The sequence below is a fragment of the Neurospora crassa genome, linkage group I (genome assembly GCF_000182925.2).
Source record: "Neurospora crassa OR74A linkage group I, whole genome shotgun sequence".
Lineage (NCBI taxonomy): Eukaryota > Fungi > Ascomycota > Sordariomycetes > Sordariales > Sordariaceae > Neurospora > Neurospora crassa.
Window position 1 is genome coordinate 8,042,560 of NC_026501.1, and position 17,107 is coordinate 8,059,666.

Below are 17,107 nucleotides of genomic sequence, written 5' to 3' on the forward strand. Positions count from 1 at the left end.
GCGCTGGGCTGCTCACTCAAGGAAACGCTCCCCTGTGCTCCTCTAGTGCTGCTCCCCGCTCCACGGACCCCTCAGCTCGTTCCACTAGAGCTATCTACCTCTACCTCTACATAAGAATTGAACCGAAGCACAAGCCACTTACGGGCAGGCAGGGGCAGCTCGGGCATCGCTGACCGCCCTCAAGTGCAGTGTCCAATGTCCATAGCCCAGGTCGCGGGTGTGAGCAATGGAGAGTCGGCTCAGCTCCGCCGCCGTCGCAACCTCAACGGCCTGATGTCACTCCAAATGGAATGGCCCGTGCTCTCTTCTTATCGGCCATATCTGGTTAGCGGGTTTTTTGCAGTGAAAGCGGCGCCGCCAGTCGTCGTTGGCCACAAGCCTCCAAATTCTCGAATCCCGACTGAACCAAAAGCGTGGCCATCGCACATGCACTTTGAACTCTTCAGTCTTTCCCGCTGCAACCCAAACTTTGGACTTTTTTTTTGGGGATCCACGTCCGTCACAACGTTTCCAGACAAGGAAACGACCTCCATCAACTCAAATAACCCGCGCGCCTTCATCCTCTTGAAGCTCGTGCCGGCTATCTGATTGATTGCATGTCTCCTTGGGACCCGACAGCAGAGAGTAAACCAAAGCTGCAGTCGTACGGACAGGATTGTGGTCCGTCGTCGAACTAACATTGTAGGGTGTACGGTATTGAAATTCCATCTTCATTCATCCCTTTCACGCGCCGCACGACGGGAATCTATACGCCCTCCTTCATCTGAACTTCTCAAGTCTCTGCTTGACCGATCATACCAAAGACCGTCGCGTCTTTCCAATCGCCTCGTGCGACTATCGACCAAAAAGTGGAAGAAGGCGCCGGAGCCCTTTAATCTTCTCTTTCGCAAAAAAAAAGAAGCTATCGTGAGTTGGGCAGTCGCAGTGGCCGACAACCACTAAGGAGGGAAAAGCCTTCCTCCACCCGCGCCCCAACGACCATCTTGCGTCGACGCTGGGAAATGCGGCTCGATTGCTAGCGCAATCCCATACAAAGTCCACATAGCTGCCTCCAGACATCTCTCGCCGTCATGTCTCAATATCCCCCCTACCCAGGACCCTACAACGGCTACGGCCAGTATCACGGCCAACCGCCTCCCCAGCCGCCTCCCCAATCGCCGTACGGATACCAGCATCCTCCGAACTTCTCGGTCCCTCCTCCCGTTACAGCTCCTCCTCCATATAACGCCGCCCCATTGTTCCCGCCTCCGGGTCAGCCTGGATTCGGAATTGATACGAATCGCAACATTTCGCAGGGCGCATTTGACTATAACTCGATGCAAATCCCGGGCCTTGGAATTGGTGGCCCACCTGCTACGAGCACGCCTTTTGGCGTCCCACCTATTCCCAGTCCCTGGGGTCGACCGCCGCCGTCGTTCCAGAACTATCAGCCGCCGCCCATGATGCCTCAGCAGCCGACGCAGCCCTCTGCGCCTCGTGCCTTTGGCGGATATTCTGGTCCAAGCCAACCCGTTGCTGCTGGACCTTCTTCGAATGGGCCTGTAAACCGCCCCGCCAATCTCCCGCCGAAGCTTCCCCCCAAGCCGCCTGCTCGCGTCACGAGAGAGATCGAGATAGAAGAAGGGGAGTTGAGTGAGGGTCAGTTCGAGGACCTGTATGAGCCTGCCCCTCCCATCACTGTCAACACCAATATAAAGAAAGCTTCAAAGCCCATCCCGGCCCCTGTCGAGAGCCAGCCCACGAGCGCAGTCGATACTCCGGATGCGAACTTCTATGGAAATGATGAGGACGAGGGAGAAATACCGGCGAAGGATGGCAGAGGTGGTGTACCTGGCTCAACACGTGAACGGTCCGGCTCCTACTCGCCTTTCCTCTCGCCAAGGGAGCTGCAATCTGGAAATCCGACTCCGCAAAATGGCGATAAGAATATGCCAGGTAGGACCTCCTTTTGTTCGTCCTTTTTTTATTCCCTTTTCTACCTTTCTTTCTTTGCCTCTTTCTTGGGTTTGAATGCAACAAGCTGATAAGTCTCAGCACCGCAATCTGTCCCCGACCGAACAAAAGCGATCGGTAATGCTAATGGACGAGCGCCTCTTGTTCCTGGTCTTCAATTTGCCGCATCCTCCTTTAGCAACTCTGCGACACCCAAAAATACCGAACAATCGGTGTCTGCACCCCAAACTGCTCCTGGTAACTCGTCTGCGCCGAAAACGTTACAAACGGTCCAGAAGGAAGCTCAGCTTGCCATATTGCGTCTGCTACCCCTGGGCGTCAAATATCAGAATTATATAGAAGAGGGTATTGATGAGAAGGTCGTCCAAAAGCTCTACAACAACCTTCATCTTGATATACCGAAGCCCGCCTCGGAGACTGCAACGACAACTGCGCCAAAGGCCGCCCAAGAACAGGTGTCCAGCCCCGTACCCACCTCGCCGCGGACCACAAAGGTACAACAGCAACAGCCGACACCTGTCGTTACTGATACCGTTTCCACAACTGAGCAACCAGGCAAAGAAGAAAGTCGCAAAGACCGTATTGCGCGGTTAATGGCCGCAAAGGCCGAGAAGGCCGCAAAACCTCCAGCTGCCCCTGCCTCGAAACCTCCTTCTGCGCCCGCCCCCAAAACGGCACCTGCTCCTGTCGCAATGGCGCAATCGAACCCCGTATTTTCCGAACCAAAGGCAGCGCCAGCGGCAATGCAAGAGAAGCCGAGTGGCGATGCCGCCGCGCCCAAACCCAAACTGGGCCCCAAGGAGCTCTTGTTACAGCAGAAGATTGCAGCACTGCAAAAGTCTCGCGAAGCGCAGAAGCAGGGACAGGCAAACATCAAACCACAAATCGCGACCCCAGGTCTGGTTGACAAGGCTACAAGCACTCATATTTCTAATTATGCGGCCTCAACCGATTTGAAAAATGGCGTACCCCAGCCTCAAGCCCAGGCCAATGTTTCCACGGCAGTGCCGTCTATTCCCGGCCTTCACTTTTCTGGAACCCCGAATGCTCAACCTGCGCTACCTGCGAACCCGCGGAAAAGACCAGTGGCTGCTGATTTTGTAGAGTACTCCTCAGCAGCAGCCAATCTGCCTAAACGACCTTTCGGTCAAATCAGGAAGGAAACCTCCCTGGTAATCGATGTGACTGATGGTTCAGACGACGAGGATATGGACATAGATATGGACATGGAGTCTCCCACTGATGTCTCACAGCCATCACAGACAGCTAATGGGAGCTTCCAGAGTGGCGGGCCATTGCGTGATTTCCCACTTTTGACAGACACCTTGCCGTCGCGTCAAGTTTCAAGCCCGCTCCCCGTTTTGCAGGCATCGAATCCACCTGCAACAGCGCAGAATATCAGAAGACGAGAAACGGAACTCGACGTCAAAGAAAGGATGATTCAGGAAATGCGCAGGAAGATTGCTGAGGCCGAGGCCAAGAGGAAGGCCAAGAAGTCCTCCGCGGGTTCGCAAACGCCTACGCAGCCTGAGCACACCCCGGAACTGAAAGATGATGGAGGATCCAGGCTGCCTATCACTCGGCAGTCGGTTTCGACAAGCTGTACGGGCCTATCTTCTGTCACAACGCCCCTACGGCCCGCTTCAGCAGCACCTGTTCTTAGCTCACCAAGCACTGCAGAACCTGCAAAGCCAAGTCCAGCTGCAAAGGCGGCACTGGAAGCCAAGATGGACAGGCTGAGGCAGCTGCGAGAGGAACAAGCTCGCTTGGAAGCCGAGATCAATGGGTTGTCCGAAGAACCCGAACAGCCTGACATCAACACTATGGAAGTTCCCACCCAGTCGAACGGTTCAGATAAGGACACCACTTCTGGTAAGTCATGTGCGCGATGATTGTATTTGGAGCATGATTCCCATGGAGATTGCCATTTTACCTGGTACTGCTCGAAGTTATATCTAACAACCGGCGGGTGATTCTCCAGTATCTGCCCATCCTACCGTTGAATTACACAATGATTCAGATTTCTGCAAGCCTGATATTTCATCAGCGCCTTCAGAATCCTTGAAAGCGGGCAGCACCGTTGTAGTTGCTGAAGATCAGTCTTCAGCGTTGTCCTCCATCCCGGTCCGGGCTGCTGATGCCCTAGAGGAAACGGTTCCTGCAGAGACCGTTGAACAAGACGATCCAACATCCACCATGTCACTTGATGAAGGCGAAGAGTTGGAGTTGGACCAAGCCAGACGGCCCACAGATATGTCTGAGGGCATTCCGCCATCACAGTCGGTCGACGAAGCTGGCCGTGGTGGCTCTGAAGCTAAACGCGAGAACACGCCTGCCAAGCTTGATGAAACGTTGCCCATGGACATCGACTCATCTCCGTCCAGTCCTACTTCCCTTGAGTCCTCTCCCGAGGACAGTTCGCCCCTACCAGACCAAATCTCGGTTGTTGCTCAGCCTCGTGAAGCTGCTCAGGAGCTAGAGGAGGAACCTGCAAGAGATGTAAACGTCGTTTCTCCTGAGGTCCCTGACCCTGTTCAGTTAACCAAATCACAGGAGACTCACGAGACGACGACGGCCAAGACAGGCTCGTTCAGACCTTACGAAAGCCCGCTGCGCTACTTCCATGCGTATCGATTTCACCCGAGCTACCAGGACACTGTTTCCGGTGGCCTCAGATCTCTAACCTACAGTAACAGGATAAATCCATCCATACCTCTCTGCCCGTCAGAGATTGCTGGTGAACAATGCGACGAGACGTGCGACTTCCAGCACATTAAATCTATTGTTGCTCCTGGTAAGTCCCCTCAAAACTTGTGGTAGGCTGCTAACATCAGACCTCCTTCCTCCCCCCTCCCAGCGCGCTGACTCCTTCCCCTCTACCTACCAGACGATGCCATCCTCTTGGAGCTCGGCAAAGCCGACGAATTCGAAGGCGAGCAAAAGACCCGGTTCATCGATGGTCTTCGCAAGCTCCTTCACGAATTCCGTGCAAAGAAGGTCAGAGACTTCGACGCGATTGCTCGCGGCATCATCGAATACCGCGCTCGCTTCCTGGGGGATAGGTCAAAGGTGCTTCCGTTGGAAGGGGTAACCCTTTGATCGCCCCCTTGCCATTTCAAGGCATTTACCCTTCAGCTCTAATCCCATCATCACAAACATTGTGGCTTTAAACTGCCCCACCATTCCGGCCGTAGATACTTCATTTTGACCCTGTCCTGCTTTGAAGAAGCATCCACGGTTCCATTCATTTTCTTCCAATGTGTTTCCCTTCGCAGCATTTTTGACACGGGTTTGGGTTCAGGGGCCCGTTCTTCTCTCATAATTGCTCTTTGCATGGCCTGCTTCCCAGGATAGGCTATAATGGGAGCCGACGCTGTGTTGGCATCACCCTGGTACAGCTGAGAGGTTTGAGCGGTATTTGGGCAGCATATTCAAGAGGAGGAAATTTTGCAATTATTATACCCCCTTCTTTCCTACTGGGATCTCACTCCCTGTGGAAATCAGTCAGAATTCCAGGCCGTTGACGTCCCTGTCATGGCTATAAGAGTGTGCGTGGCAACAAAATAGGGGGGTAGAGAGAAAAAAATGGGATAGGCAATGGGGGTTGCGGCATTGAGAGAAAAGATTCGTTGTCAGAGTTATGTTGGGTCCGACTGCGTCAAGGCGTTTAAGCGACACTAGTCCGCTGAAGTTTAGATTTGCGGCAGTGATTGAAGATGCTGAGGCCTGCGAACGAGGCCTCGTCCCATGGAATATGATAAAATTTTCATCGACACTTGCTATGCACATTGGTAAAGTATGAGAACTGAGCCGCTCTTTTGACTTCTCTGTCGCGAGAATATGTACCAAGTAGTAAGACTTGCAGATAGTTCTCGAGTTCAAACTGTTGTACTCAAGGTAAACCCCTCCCACTCCTCGTCGCCCTCCCCACTTCACTCTGTGTCGTGTCCTCCGCATACCTCTTATACGCGCCCACATACTGTTCATCCTCGCTCCACGTCTTCTTAACACTCTCCCTCTCCGTCACAGCCTTATACCACTCCTCCCACCTCTTCCAAATCTCCTCATCCACCTCACTTCCCCTCTGACCACTGGGAGGGATCCCGACTCCGCCTGGTTTGTAGTGATCAATCAGGAATAACCGCTTCGCCCAAGGCGCTAGCATTATGTCTACTAGACTAAACTTGTCGCCTAGGAAGAAGGGGCCTGGGGAGGAAGAAGGGGAAGAGGCATGAAGCATTTCTTTAGCGAACGCTTTCAGGTGTCCATGGAACTCGGTTCGGATCTCGTCGATGGTGTAGGGTTTGTCGGGGGTGTGCTGAATAAACCGGTAAAAAGCCGGCACCACCCTCGAAGAGATATGGTCGATCCACAGTCTGCACCTCGCCCTTTCGTAGGCGTCGTCTTGCGGGAGGAGTCGGTCCCCGTACACGTTCTCATCCGCATACGCCTCATCCAAGTACTCGCAAAGCACCAAGCTCTCGTACAAGGGCTTGACCTCCTTCACCTTTCCGGTCTTGGGGTCGGTGGAGGTGGGGACTGCGAGGGTGGGCACAAGACCCCGTGGGTTCAGAGCGAGGAACTCGGGCGCTTTGTGGTACGGGTTGATCTCGATGTATTGGTGCGGAATGTTTTTCTCGGCGAGGGTGATCCAGACTCGCTGGACAAAGGGACAGAACCACCCGCCGTAGAGCTTGAGGGGGTGTGGAGAAGAGTGCGAGGAAGCGAAGAGCGCGGCGGCGCCGGTGGGCGAGCCTTGGAGGGAGGTGTCGACCGAAGCCGGCTTTTGGGTGGAGGGGTTAGAGGAAGAGGCGGAGAACATGGTACAATGGTGGACTTGAAGGGGGACCGGGGGCGATCTTGTGTTGAGCTTCCGGACAAATGGGGTTCTGATGGAGGAGCTGAGAGTTCGCGGGAGCTTGGAAAGCGTTGGCACATGGAGGTAGGTCAATGCGGAGAGGAGGGTATCAAGCTTGGGGTTCCTGTCCGGTAGTGGGATACATATGGGCAGCATATGATGTACACTACAATCAACCAAACAGGATGGGGTCAGAGGTATCTAATGACGTGATTGAGAAGAGGGATTCGCGAGAGGAGAGGGGGAAATGGGGGTTTGAGGGGAAGGTGGGGGTTAACGTCCAACCCTAACCCCATATCTCCCAAATGATACAATATGTACATAAAGGGGACTTGTTTACAGTTTAGTTTACACATTCAAATTCACAACCAGTCATGATGTTCTCAGGCACAACACCAGACTTCTTGATAGCGCACAGTTGATATTGAATAAGCGTCCCGATGCTTCATAGCTTCATTCTCATTCATTAGATGATACCAAGTCGAAACTTCTTGGGACCATACTTGGAACCATGACCCTGTCCTGCTTCAGGACCCCTAGTGAGACCCTGGCACGAACCTCCACTGGCGGGCAGTCCCGGTATAGCAAGACCGTGCTCGGGCTCGGGCAGGGGGGCGGTCTTGTCGGCGCGAGGGACGCGGGTGGTCTGAGTTTGGTGTTGGTCTTTTATCTCGAGGCAGATAGTAGAGGCTTGAAAGCAACACTTACTGGCTCCCAGCCGGCGCCGTGGATGATGTCGTGACCAAGCAGCTCGAGGTAGCTGTCAACTTGGCGAGGCATGTTGATAGACGTGTAGCTGTATGGCTGTCGTGTGCGTGTTTTATTTTGATAAAACGTCTTTGATTCAGCCTTTGATGAGCTTCCTCAATTGGATTGACTGTGATTGATGTCGGAGAGAGAAAGATGTGATTCAAAGGAGGCGATGAGAGCTCTATATTGAACACATCTCAAGTTGTTCCGACGTCATTTGTTTGAATTCTCATGTCCTGAGCGTTATTTTGTGGGGAAGTGTGTATCTCAACCGCAAGACGCTTCATGTGACCAGGAGGCCATAGAGTCGAGGATTTACCTAAAGACTTGCATCTCCAACTCGGACTGCGTGGCTTTCATTCATGTTGTTCGTTTATCTTTCATTGTCGACTTTGGTCGTTCTTGAGGTCGGTATACACTAGAATGCCCTGCATGCAAAAATACCTAACCCTGGGTGGGACGGCAGTCTGTAACGGTACGTACCTACATACATACTGTGCAACGAAAGACTGGACCTGACCCACAGCTACCTACCTGCGAGGTGGATCAGGAACGCCCCGCAAACTGCCCTTCGCTACCTAGGCCCCCGATTCAGGCCGTCTCCAGGGCTCCATTGGTTGACGTCAGCCTGGAGCTTCAGACCATTCGGTGGTGAAGCTGGAGCCAACGAAGGCCGGACACCCGACCCAACCCGCTTGCACTGCCGAGCTCCCGCCCATGCCAACTGCCGTCGAGGCGTCGACACTGAAAGTCCATTCGAGACGCGACACTGGACAGATCGGGCTGGCAACATCAACGACAACTTTGCAACCGCAATTAGGTACTAGTCGGGTCGTGGTTGGATCGTGCAACCGCCGCGCTTCTGCTTCGTTGTCCTCAACAACTCACTGGCACATAGCAGTCTGGTCAGAGGGCGGCCTCGGCGTCAGCACCCCGCGTGCAGTTGGACCCCGCCCGACCGGAGATCGCACAAAACATGCGAGGATGGACCGCCGTCTTGTTCATCATGCCAATCTTTCTTGCAGCGTTCTATCAAAGTAGAAACACCATCTCGCTTCTCCATCGCTGGCCGCCATCGTCTCGAGCTGCACTGCTAAACTCCCTGAGTTCTCCCTTCAACATCCGGATCTACCGTACCATGTCGACCTTCACCCACCCAAACTACGCGGTGCCCATAACCTTGCCCGAGGGTCTTTCCCAGGAGCAGCTTCTCGAATTTCATCCGTTTCGTGTAAGAGGAGCACTTTCCTGGCTATTCTCGTCCCCACGTGAGACACTGACAGGACTGGTACCTACGCAGTCTTGGATATCCACGCTTGAGCACTCCCTTGGCCTGCAAGCCCAGAACCGTTCGCATCCTTTTCACCAGGACCCCTATGTGCTCCGCTCCGTGACAATTCAGTCATTTGACCTCTTTGGCGGCAAGAGGCTTGGCTTCCTCAAGCTCCTCGCCGAAGTGACCAACAGCGCCGGAGAGAAACTCCCTGGATCGGTCTTCCTGCGAGGGCCAAGCGTCGCCATGCTTGTAATCCTGATCCCCGAAGATGCACCCGTCGACACCGACGAGCGCTACGTTGTACTCACCGTGCAGCCACGGATACCAGCCGGTAGCCTCGAGTTTGTTGAATTGCCCGCTGGCATGGTAGATCAAGAGGGCCAGTTCGTTGGGACCGCCGCAAAGGAAATCGAGGAAGAACTCGGCTTGAAGATTCCCACTTCGGAGCTGAAGTCCCTGAGCGAAATGGCAGACATGTCCCCAAAGAGCGACGACGGCAAGATCCAGGACGGTAATCTTCCACGAGCCATGTACCCTTCGGCAGGGGGCTGCGACGAATACATCCCCATTTACATGCACGAGAGACGCGTGCCGCGGGACACGCTTAGTGACTGGACGGGTCGACTTACGGGGCTCCGTGAGCACGGTGAGAAGATATCCCTGAAGTTGATCAAGATGCAGGATCTGTGGCGCGAGGGCGCAAGAGACGCCAAAAGCCTTGCGGCGGTGGCCTTATGGGAAAGCTTGCGAAGAGAGGGAAAGCTCTAATTCAAACACGAGTAGGCGGCATACGTGTGCCGGGTATTCTTGAGAATAACGCTGGATGGAGATGTTCGCGACTCTCGCCATCATTCCTTCTACGGCCTACTCACAAGTCCGAATTTCTGCGCAATTTGAATTCCCTTGGCGAAACTGGCCAGGCGCGCATCAAGCGCATATCCTTGAGCCTCCCATCTGACACATTCGTCCCACAAACCGTCGAGCTTAACGTGAAAGACCTCGATAAACTCGTTTTCCTCCAGCTCGGGTTTCAAGTTTTGGTTCTCCGGCAGGCTCATGTCCACGCTGACCTCGACTAGTTTGAAGTTGGTGTTACAGAACCCGGGGTCTGACAAACCTAGGTGATTAGCGTGCGAGAACTGACATCCAAGGTGATTAAACGAATTACATACCGTTAAACATGATCGGCGACGTCGTCAAAGCTTGCGCAACATAGCCTGTCTCTTCCTTGAGCTCCCGGACAGCAGCCTGTTCGGCTGTTTCCTCTTTATCTACCAAGCCAGCAGGAAGCTCTATGCAGATCTTATCAAGAGGTGGACGATATTGCTTCTCGAGAAGAATCTCGCGGCCTACGAGGTCAATTATCAACCATGCCAATAGTGATAAGAGGAAGAAACTTACCAGTGTCCTTTTCCAAAATGGCAACAACGCTTACACCGTCAAAGGGACTGCCCTCGGGACGAGTGGTCCGCTCCGCGTGTTCCCATGTCCGGGTGACGCCGTCCTGGCCGATGTAGGTTGTCCTGAGCGGAAATGGTAAGTATCGTGACCGCATAGGCAGGCAAGATACCACAAGCAGCGTTTCGGTTACGCTTGTGCCAGCTGAATAGGGACTTACTTGACTAGTCTCTTCCACTCGGCCTCACTGTTAGGCTATGCTTGATGGTCAGCATCGACCTGCATTGGTCAAGGGGGTCAATCAACTCACCAAAAGCTCGGTAGAGATCACTCTCGCCTTGCCTTGCGACATTTTTTCGAGTAATTTCGCACTGGTCACTACCAGCTGTCTGACTGTTCGAGTTCCTCTGATAGAAGGTGGTAAGTAGCAGCTGAGCAAAGCGGATGAACCTTTGCGTTACCCCAAGGCCGCTTGGAAAGTGGCCTACAGCTGAGGTAGGTAAAGATTGTGGCGGCCCGTGGGACACCTCCAAGCGGATTGCGGTTGGTGCCGTGTCAATCAGTGGGGCTGCCGCCTGAAACATCCATCCATACACTAGCGATGCCGGGAGTACCCTCAATCGGTAGGTACACTACTTCCTTGACCAGGGCGTATGACCTACCTGACTAAGTAACCAGGACTCTAGCACGCCATCAATCGCGGGGTCAGTACGTAGGGCGGATTCAGTCACGTCGTTTTCGAAAGGCCTTCTTTTCTTATCTCAAACTATTTCTGGTAAGAGTTTCCTCTGGGGGTATCAGGAGTTTAACGCATCGATATCAACTTGGGAAAATCCGGATTGAATATCTCTACTTCTATGTACACCTGCTGAGTAAGGTTTGTCTATAATTCGCTTATCCAAAGGTACGAGGTTTGTCCTTGTGCTGAGCCATCTCATCTTACGTGATCAGACTAATCCATGACCAGCCTTATTCCATCTTCCAAATATGCTTTAAACCACAAGACTAATCCCATGATAAGATCGCGGTACTCCTTATCCATCTATAAGGCGCCTCTCGGAATAAAAAACAGATAGGCGGCGCCTCTTCCTTCTCTTATCGCGCCTATTTGCCGCACGTACCTGCACACCTGATGCCGTCGTTCGGAACCTGATGTTTGAAGGGACGAGGTGTGTGAGGAGAAGCCTGTCGAATGCCTCTCATTCATATCCACGTGGTTGCTCACACCTTCCACTTTACGCCTTGAATTACCAGATTCGAACCGAGTGGCGGACTGTGGCCGGGGGCTATGTACAACCGGAGAACTTGGAAGCTTTCACTCTCACTCTTCCTCCTTCGACAGCGACTGGCTCAAGAGATGGGTGCCTGCCGGACTCAGTGCTGCCTTTTTAGTGTCTAATGAGTAACACCAGACCAGATGCATGTCCACAAACAAACGGCTGTGTAGCCATGGGTCAGACCGCGTTGGAATACACACCACGTGGACACCCACTGATCCAAAAGGATGGTGAGAATGGGTTTTGTGCACGGCATAACTGTCAAGAGTTGTCTGCCAGGCCACACTATCCACAGACCACCCTCTTCGTTGTCAAGTACAATTTCTGGTCGTGTTGACTGATCACTTTGGCATGCGTAGACTTGATATTGCACAGGTTATGACAAACACATCCCGTCCTCCCAGTCGCTCATTCCAGAATCAATCTCGATAAGGGTCGGATGAGCTCGAGTCCAAGGCTGAAACAACATCCCCAGCAGTCACAGGAAGATGTCCAGTGTCTTAGATCCTGTCATCCACGTTCAAGTGCTGAGCCAGAGGCACAGGATCTTACCTCAAACAGACTGACCCAATTGTCACGAAGATCCCCCGGGCGAGTGAGGCGCAAAATAGGCGCAAGTCGTCCCAGTCCCATTATCCTTGCCACAAAACACTATCACCTCCTCACTCTCTTCTATTCTTTCAAGGTTTCCTTACTCTCACTTAGAGCAAGGCTCATCACAAGCTTCAACGCCTGCCAGACTCACAACCGATACACCGCTGAGTATCTCATTCATCTTTATCTACTGGTACTGCATACACATCCGTTTTGTTTATGCTGTGCCTCAAACTGTGGGTTCCTAAGACCACGCCCTTTTTGGGCGGCCACATCCGTTGTGATATCCCCAATTTTGATTCGTTTACTCGTTATCTGTCACTTATTGCCCATACATGCCGGATCCGAGGTTAATTAGGGTGTAGTGTGGACATAGGATACCCTATCACGAGTACGACGCCTTGTTCTGGGCCGTTGCTCACGGTACCATACCACTCAACGTTCCGATCACCGTACCCAAAACTCAACCGCTTCAGTTGGTATGCATGCAGTCTGATGTTGTTCCCCCAGTGCTCTTAAAATGATTTGTTTATCCCAATTCTCTACCTACCCTTTGCCATATCCGAGTTCTTGGAGTGTCAACTAGAATCAAGGTTTACTGACTAACCTATGCCATCTCCTCCATATCTTGATCTCACTACTAGCTATTTTGAAAATGGCTTTTTACAGAGATTATGAAGAGGAAGGAGTGGTACTAGGTCAGCAACGAGCTTCTTCTCCACTGTCTCTATTCACAAATGATTCCACCCCTTTGTTGCAATCCCCAGTTCCAGAACTCAGCTACGCCGTCATCGATATCAATCCCCGGATAACTTACACCGCGCGTGGGAGAGCAGATACCATTGGCACCTCATCTACCGATACCGCCGTTGACTCCAATGCCAACAACGCCGACGATGCAGACCAAGAACAGTATAACTCCCTACTCGAGGCCCGAAGAAAACGTTTAAAGGCCAAAATCATTCCGCTTTGTCTCAGCGTCATGTTCCTCCTTGACCTCAGCGTTGGGCTCAGTGTGCCACCAACTAACGCTGTGGAGGAGAGCATCATTTGTCGCAACTTACACCCGGACGTTGTCTCGCGATTCGAAAACAGCACGGCGAGCATACTTCTAAGCGATAATCCAGCGTGCAAGGAGGACGATGTTCAGAGCTACTTGGCCACGTTGCAGGGGTGGCAGGCCACTTTTGACTGCATCCCAAGCATCCTCATGACGGTACCGTTTGGTATTTTGTCGGATAAATGGGGCCGAAGACCGGTGCTTGCGCTAGCGTTGCTGGGGTCTATGTTGCAGATGTTTGCGTTGTCTACTATCCGTATGTGTGGCTCTTGGATCTGGTAGTTTGGTGGTGGTAGACTTGCAACTGAGCGCATCGCAGTATTCCTCCCGAACATTTTTCCGATATGGACGGTTTGGCTTACCTCTTCGTTTCTACTGTAAGTCCACTTCCCAAGTGTTGGCCCGAGTGAATGGAATATCCTCGTCTGACCGAAGCCAACGCATCAGCATCGGCGGAGGTGGAGGTATCATCGCAGCCATGCTCTATACCTTCATATCCGACATCGTCCCCATCGCTGAACGAGCCACGCTTTTTTTCCAGATGCACGCTACTTACCTCACAGCGCGCATGATTTCTGGGCCTATAGCTGGCTCACTCATGATCACAAGTCCCTGGATTCCACTCGTCCTCTCTCTGGGCCTCATGACTCTCGCGGCCGCCACTACCCTTGTCTTCCCCGAAACTAGACATCTGAAAGCCCAAGCTTCATCGACCAAACGGCTAGACAATGAAGATATTTCAACCTATCCCTCCACAGAAGACGAAGGCGTTGGTAAGCCCATGTTATCCTCCTCCTTACCACGGCTCTCCCCCCTTACCCAACCTCAGGCTCAGCAACCCATCACCACCAGGATCAACGGCCTCGCCACCTCCCTCCACTCTTTCACCCACTTCCTCACCACCAACAAAAAAATCTGTATTCTCACCCTCGCCCTCGGCCTTGTCGTCATCGGCAAATATGCCCAAGTCCTCCTACTCCAATACGCCACCAAGCGCTTCCACTACTCCTGGTCCGAAGCTTCGTATCTGCTCACCATCCCGAACTTTACTTCGCTGATAACCCTCCTCTTCATTCTGCCGTTTGTTTCCTCCTTGCTGCTTGGCACTTCTTCTCCTCCTCCCCTTCTTTCTACCTTTTCTTCCTCCCTCTCCTCTTCTGATACCTCCCACACCTCTTCTGGGACACACTTCTACCACCTAAACCTCACCCCCCTCACCCCGTTACAAAAGGACCTCCACTTAGCCCGCGCCTCCTCCCTCCTCCTAACCCTTGGCTGCCTCCTCATTGCCCTCGCCACGACCCGTTTGGGTTTTACCTCGGGGATGATCCTCTTCGCTTTAGGTTCCGGGTTAGGCTCGACGTTAAGAAGCTTGTTGAACGCGTTAGTGGACGAGGAGCACATGGGCCTACTGAATAGCGTGGTGGGATGGTTGGAGATGGTGGGCATCATGGTTGCGGGACCGGTGTTAGCAGAGGGAATGAGTGAGGGGTTGAGGAGGGGCGGCGGTTGGGTGGGGTTGCCGTTTTGGATGGCCGGGGGGTTGCTGACGGGGGCGAGTGGGTTGGTTTGGGTTGTGAGGGCTGGTGGGGAGGATGAGAAGGGAAAGAGAGAGGCGAATGTGAGTGGGAGGAGGGAGGGGGGAGGAGACGGGGAAGGAGAAGAGGTGTGAATGAAAGGTGCAGGTGAGAGGAGAAGGGGAGGCGTGTGTTATTCAAATTATGCGGATGGTACTTCTATTAGTTTATCGTCTCTTTTTTCGGTATCAATAAAGGAGTCATGGCTGATCCTGAAGGAGAGTAGTGGTTGGCACTATTTATGAACACCACCATGTTTGGACTTTGGTACCAGGGATTTTAGATTCCGATGTGGGATCACCCTCCAGACTATGTTTCACTATAAAAAGAACTTGTACGGGTCTCTGTTGATGTGTAAAAACTGTAGAGAGCTAGATGTTTCGTATAAGGGAAGTTGAGATGAAAATTGGACAAGAAAGGTCCAAAGAGGAAAACAACAAACAAAAAGATGCAAAAAATAACATACAACACTTGGGATTCGCTGGTCGTCACCGACCCAACTACTAGTCAAGCGATTGGTAGTTTATCTATGGGAGAGCGGACGGGATCCCGAGTTTTCTACCATCTATGGTCGTATGTGTCTTTTTCTTTTCAAAATTGATTCTAAGTGATGCGGTTTCCTCCTTTCATTCTTTCATTCTTTCTTCTTTTTTTCTTTTCAAAAAGGTGGAGTGAGGATTCTGTCGTTTTGCGTGAAGGAAGCGGCGACATGGCTTCCCTTTAACGGTAAAATATTATGCTTTTGCCAAGACTTAGGAGGCGGCCAGTCGGATGCTCCCAATTGATCCATATCTACATATTGACTTATGCCCTGCAGATACCTTAGAATTTGCATTGCTTGGCGGTATCAACAAAGTCGTCAAGTATCGCAAGTTCCTCAAGGTCTGGGCAAAAATGGACCATTTTCACCGTTGACCTATCATCCAGTCTTGGCACTTGGGGACGAGATCCGTCCATCCCAGCTACCTCTAGTAACAACAATTTTGTGAGATGGGGGAGCACGGAATGGTCATGGCATGAAAGTTAGTCCTAACGATGGTCCAGCTAAATCAAAGTCACAATCGGGATAGACATCCGAGACTAGGTCGGCTTCCCACGGAGTTTCACACCCTTGTTGAGATCAAGTCTTGGCAGAAATTTCCAGCTTGAAAATCTCGACCTCTTTGCTGGGGGCTCTGCTCTCTCTGCTCACTCGATGCGCCGCCGCCTTCATGACTTGAACGTCAAGGGAAGAAAAGTCCGAGACGCAAACTCCTTTTAAGGGAAGCTGAAAAGCAACGGCATTGTATCATGAATAGGAACTATTGGTTACTCTCAAGTTGTCAACTCTGTCGTTTCCCCCCTCCCATAGTGATTGTTTGCTTGCGGACAGGGTGTGGGTAACGGCACAACAAACCACAAAGAATTGATCTGTTTGGTTTCTGGTTCATGCTTTCCCCGCCGACCGAGCGCCGACCTACCTACCAAATCGGGCAGGGCACTCACTCCCTGCAAAGGGACTGGAGCGTCATGTGAAGCATTTTTCCACGTGCGCGGCAGGTCGCCGTCCAGTCAGTGCAAATGGCACGTACCGAAATCGTCGCATGTTGATCAGTGTACCGCGTACTTAGCCAACACTTGCACCACACTTTAACACTGACATCACTGAAGTCCAAGGCCAATCAAATGAAATTGGGTTTGATATGCTATGATGGAGACCCGTCCATGGTCATTACACGTGCGGCATTGGGATTCCAAGCTGGCGATCAACCCCATCCCAGGGATAGACATGAATGACAGACAATGGACACCGCGGCTGTCAGACGAACGGTCAACGGCCCGGTCCAATCGAATCAGGAGCGGACGTCATTTCCGGTGGCATACCCCTGACGATCAGGCACAACCCCTGGAAAATCTTGGCTCATTGAAGCGCAACTTGGACAAGTTCCGTCGTTCGAGATTCAAACACGAACCCCCCCGGACTTTGGTCAACTGTTAACAACATGGATAGTACCAGATGCTGTCTTTGTCGTATCGGCGGCGGTATGTAGACACAAAAACAATTTGCGACATGTTCGGCTGGTTTGGTTGCGCGCGGGGTGCTAGCAGTCTGTCTGGACAAACTAAGCCTTGGAGGATGAAACGATAGACTGAGGACTGGAGAGCGGGAGTCGGAGCTTCGGGAGAGCTTCACTCAGTCCCGTGTGGACATGTGCCAACGGCCGGATTGCGACGGTAGCCGGCGCTACGGACTATTTTCTGCCCGTCTTCAGACTGGTTCCGTTCCAGATATTTGATGACATTGCATCCGGTTCCATTTTGGCATGATGGTCATCTGCTAGGTATGGAAGCTCACCAAGATGCTTCTAGTGTACAGAATAAATA

The 17,107-nt window shown here is 52.4% G+C and overlaps 6 protein-coding genes and 1 non-coding gene across 8 annotated transcripts; 3 read left to right on the plus strand and 4 right to left on the minus strand.

Annotated features, from left to right (window-relative positions):
* The first annotated feature begins 419 nt into the window (after positions 1-419).
* NCU00550 lies at positions 420-5,589 on the plus strand. 2 transcript variants are annotated; one of them, XM_011394478.1, is made up of 5 exons: positions 420-1,935; positions 2,035-3,825; positions 3,935-4,452; positions 4,507-4,747; positions 4,841-5,589. In XM_011394478.1, the coding sequence occupies exons 1-5, from the start codon at positions 1,071-1,073 to the stop codon at positions 5,050-5,052; spliced, it is 3,627 nt and encodes a 1,208-aa protein (XP_011392780.1). In that variant the 5' UTR covers positions 420-1,070; the 3' UTR covers positions 5,053-5,589. The 2 variants fall into 2 exon arrangements, with proteins under 2 accessions (XP_011392780.1, XP_011392781.1); XM_011394479.1 differs by having other exon boundaries at positions 422-1,935; positions 3,935-4,747.
* A 26-nt stretch (positions 5,590-5,615) lies between these two features.
* Positions 5,616-7,063, minus strand: NCU00549 (glutathione transferase omega-1). Its single transcript, XM_959617.3, has one exon. The coding sequence runs from the start codon at positions 6,965-6,967 to the stop codon at positions 5,846-5,848; it is 1,122 nt and encodes a 373-aa protein (XP_964710.3). The 5' UTR covers positions 6,968-7,063; the 3' UTR covers positions 5,616-5,845.
* A 158-nt stretch (positions 7,064-7,221) lies between these two features.
* On the minus strand, positions 7,222-7,952 carry NCU16455 (hypothetical protein). Its single transcript, XM_011395122.1, has 2 exons — positions 7,520-7,952; positions 7,222-7,457 (listed from the first exon to the last, which is right to left on the minus strand). The coding sequence occupies exons 1-2, from the start codon at positions 7,589-7,591 to the stop codon at positions 7,278-7,280; spliced, it is 252 nt and encodes an 83-aa protein (XP_011393424.1). The 5' UTR covers positions 7,592-7,952; the 3' UTR covers positions 7,222-7,277.
* Positions 7,953-8,228: 276 nt separating this feature from the next.
* NCU11186 (NUDIX family hydrolase) lies at positions 8,229-10,278 on the plus strand. The gene is made up of 2 exons (XM_001728403.2): positions 8,229-8,792; positions 8,862-10,278. Exons 1-2 carry the CDS (start codon positions 8,538-8,540, stop codon positions 9,603-9,605), a joined length of 999 nt encoding a protein of 332 aa, XP_001728455.2. The 5' UTR covers positions 8,229-8,537; the 3' UTR covers positions 9,606-10,278.
* NCU00548 (MutT/nudix family protein) lies at positions 9,571-10,797 on the minus strand. Its single transcript, XM_959616.3, has 5 exons — positions 10,546-10,797; positions 10,456-10,490; positions 10,239-10,360; positions 10,010-10,186; positions 9,571-9,945 (listed from the first exon to the last, which is right to left on the minus strand). Exons 1-5 carry the CDS (start codon positions 10,585-10,587, stop codon positions 9,695-9,697), a joined length of 627 nt encoding a protein of 208 aa, XP_964709.3. The 5' UTR covers positions 10,588-10,797; the 3' UTR covers positions 9,571-9,694.
* A 1,964-nt stretch (positions 10,798-12,761) lies between these two features.
* On the plus strand, positions 12,762-14,838 carry NCU00547 (hypothetical protein; the record flags this gene model as incomplete). The annotated part of the gene is made up of 3 exons (XM_959615.3): positions 12,762-13,422; positions 13,486-13,543; positions 13,614-14,838. 3 exons carry the CDS (start codon positions 12,762-12,764, stop codon positions 14,836-14,838), a joined length of 1,944 nt encoding a protein of 647 aa, XP_964708.3.
* A 364-nt stretch (positions 14,839-15,202) lies between these two features.
* Positions 15,203-15,302, minus strand: NCU15606. Its single transcript, XR_897792.1, has one exon. It is a non-coding gene; the product is annotated as a 5S ribosomal RNA (ribosomal RNA).
* Between the last annotated feature and the right edge of the window lie 1,805 nt (positions 15,303-17,107).

Coding starts and splice junctions, on each gene's coding strand:
- NCU00550 (XM_011394479.1), top strand. CDS start 1,071: ATGTCTCAATATCCCCCCTACCCAGGACCCTACAACGGCTACGGCCAG. Junction 1,936..2,034: donor TGGCGATAAGAATATGCCAG/GTAGGACCTCCT, acceptor GATAAGTCTCAG/CACCGCAATCTGTCCCCGAC. Junction 3,826..3,934: donor AGATAAGGACACCACTTCTG/GTAAGTCATGTG, acceptor GTGATTCTCCAG/TATCTGCCCATCCTACCGTT.
- NCU00549 (XM_959617.3), bottom strand. CDS start 6,967: ATGCTGCCCATATGTATCCCACTACCGGACAGGAACCCCAAGCTTGAT.
- NCU16455 (XM_011395122.1), bottom strand. CDS start 7,591: ATGCCTCGCCAAGTTGACAGCTACCTCGAGCTGCTTGGTCACGACATC. Junction 7,458..7,519: donor ACGGCGCCGGCTGGGAGCCA/GTAAGTGTTGCT, acceptor CACCAAACTCAG/ACCACCCGCGTCCCTCGCGC.
- NCU11186 (XM_001728403.2), top strand. CDS start 8,538: ATGCGAGGATGGACCGCCGTCTTGTTCATCATGCCAATCTTTCTTGCA. Junction 8,793..8,861: donor TCGAATTTCATCCGTTTCGT/GTAAGAGGAGCA, acceptor GTACCTACGCAG/TCTTGGATATCCACGCTTGA.
- NCU00548 (XM_959616.3), bottom strand. CDS start 10,587: ATGTCGCAAGGCAAGGCGAGAGTGATCTCTACCGAGCTTTTG. Junction 10,491..10,545: donor TGATCTCTACCGAGCTTTTG/GTGAGTTGATTG, acceptor CATCAAGCATAG/CCTAACAGTGAGGCCGAGTG. Junction 10,187..10,238: donor CATTTTGGAAAAGGACACTG/GTAAGTTTCTTC, acceptor TTGACCTCGTAG/GCCGCGAGATTCTTCTCGAG.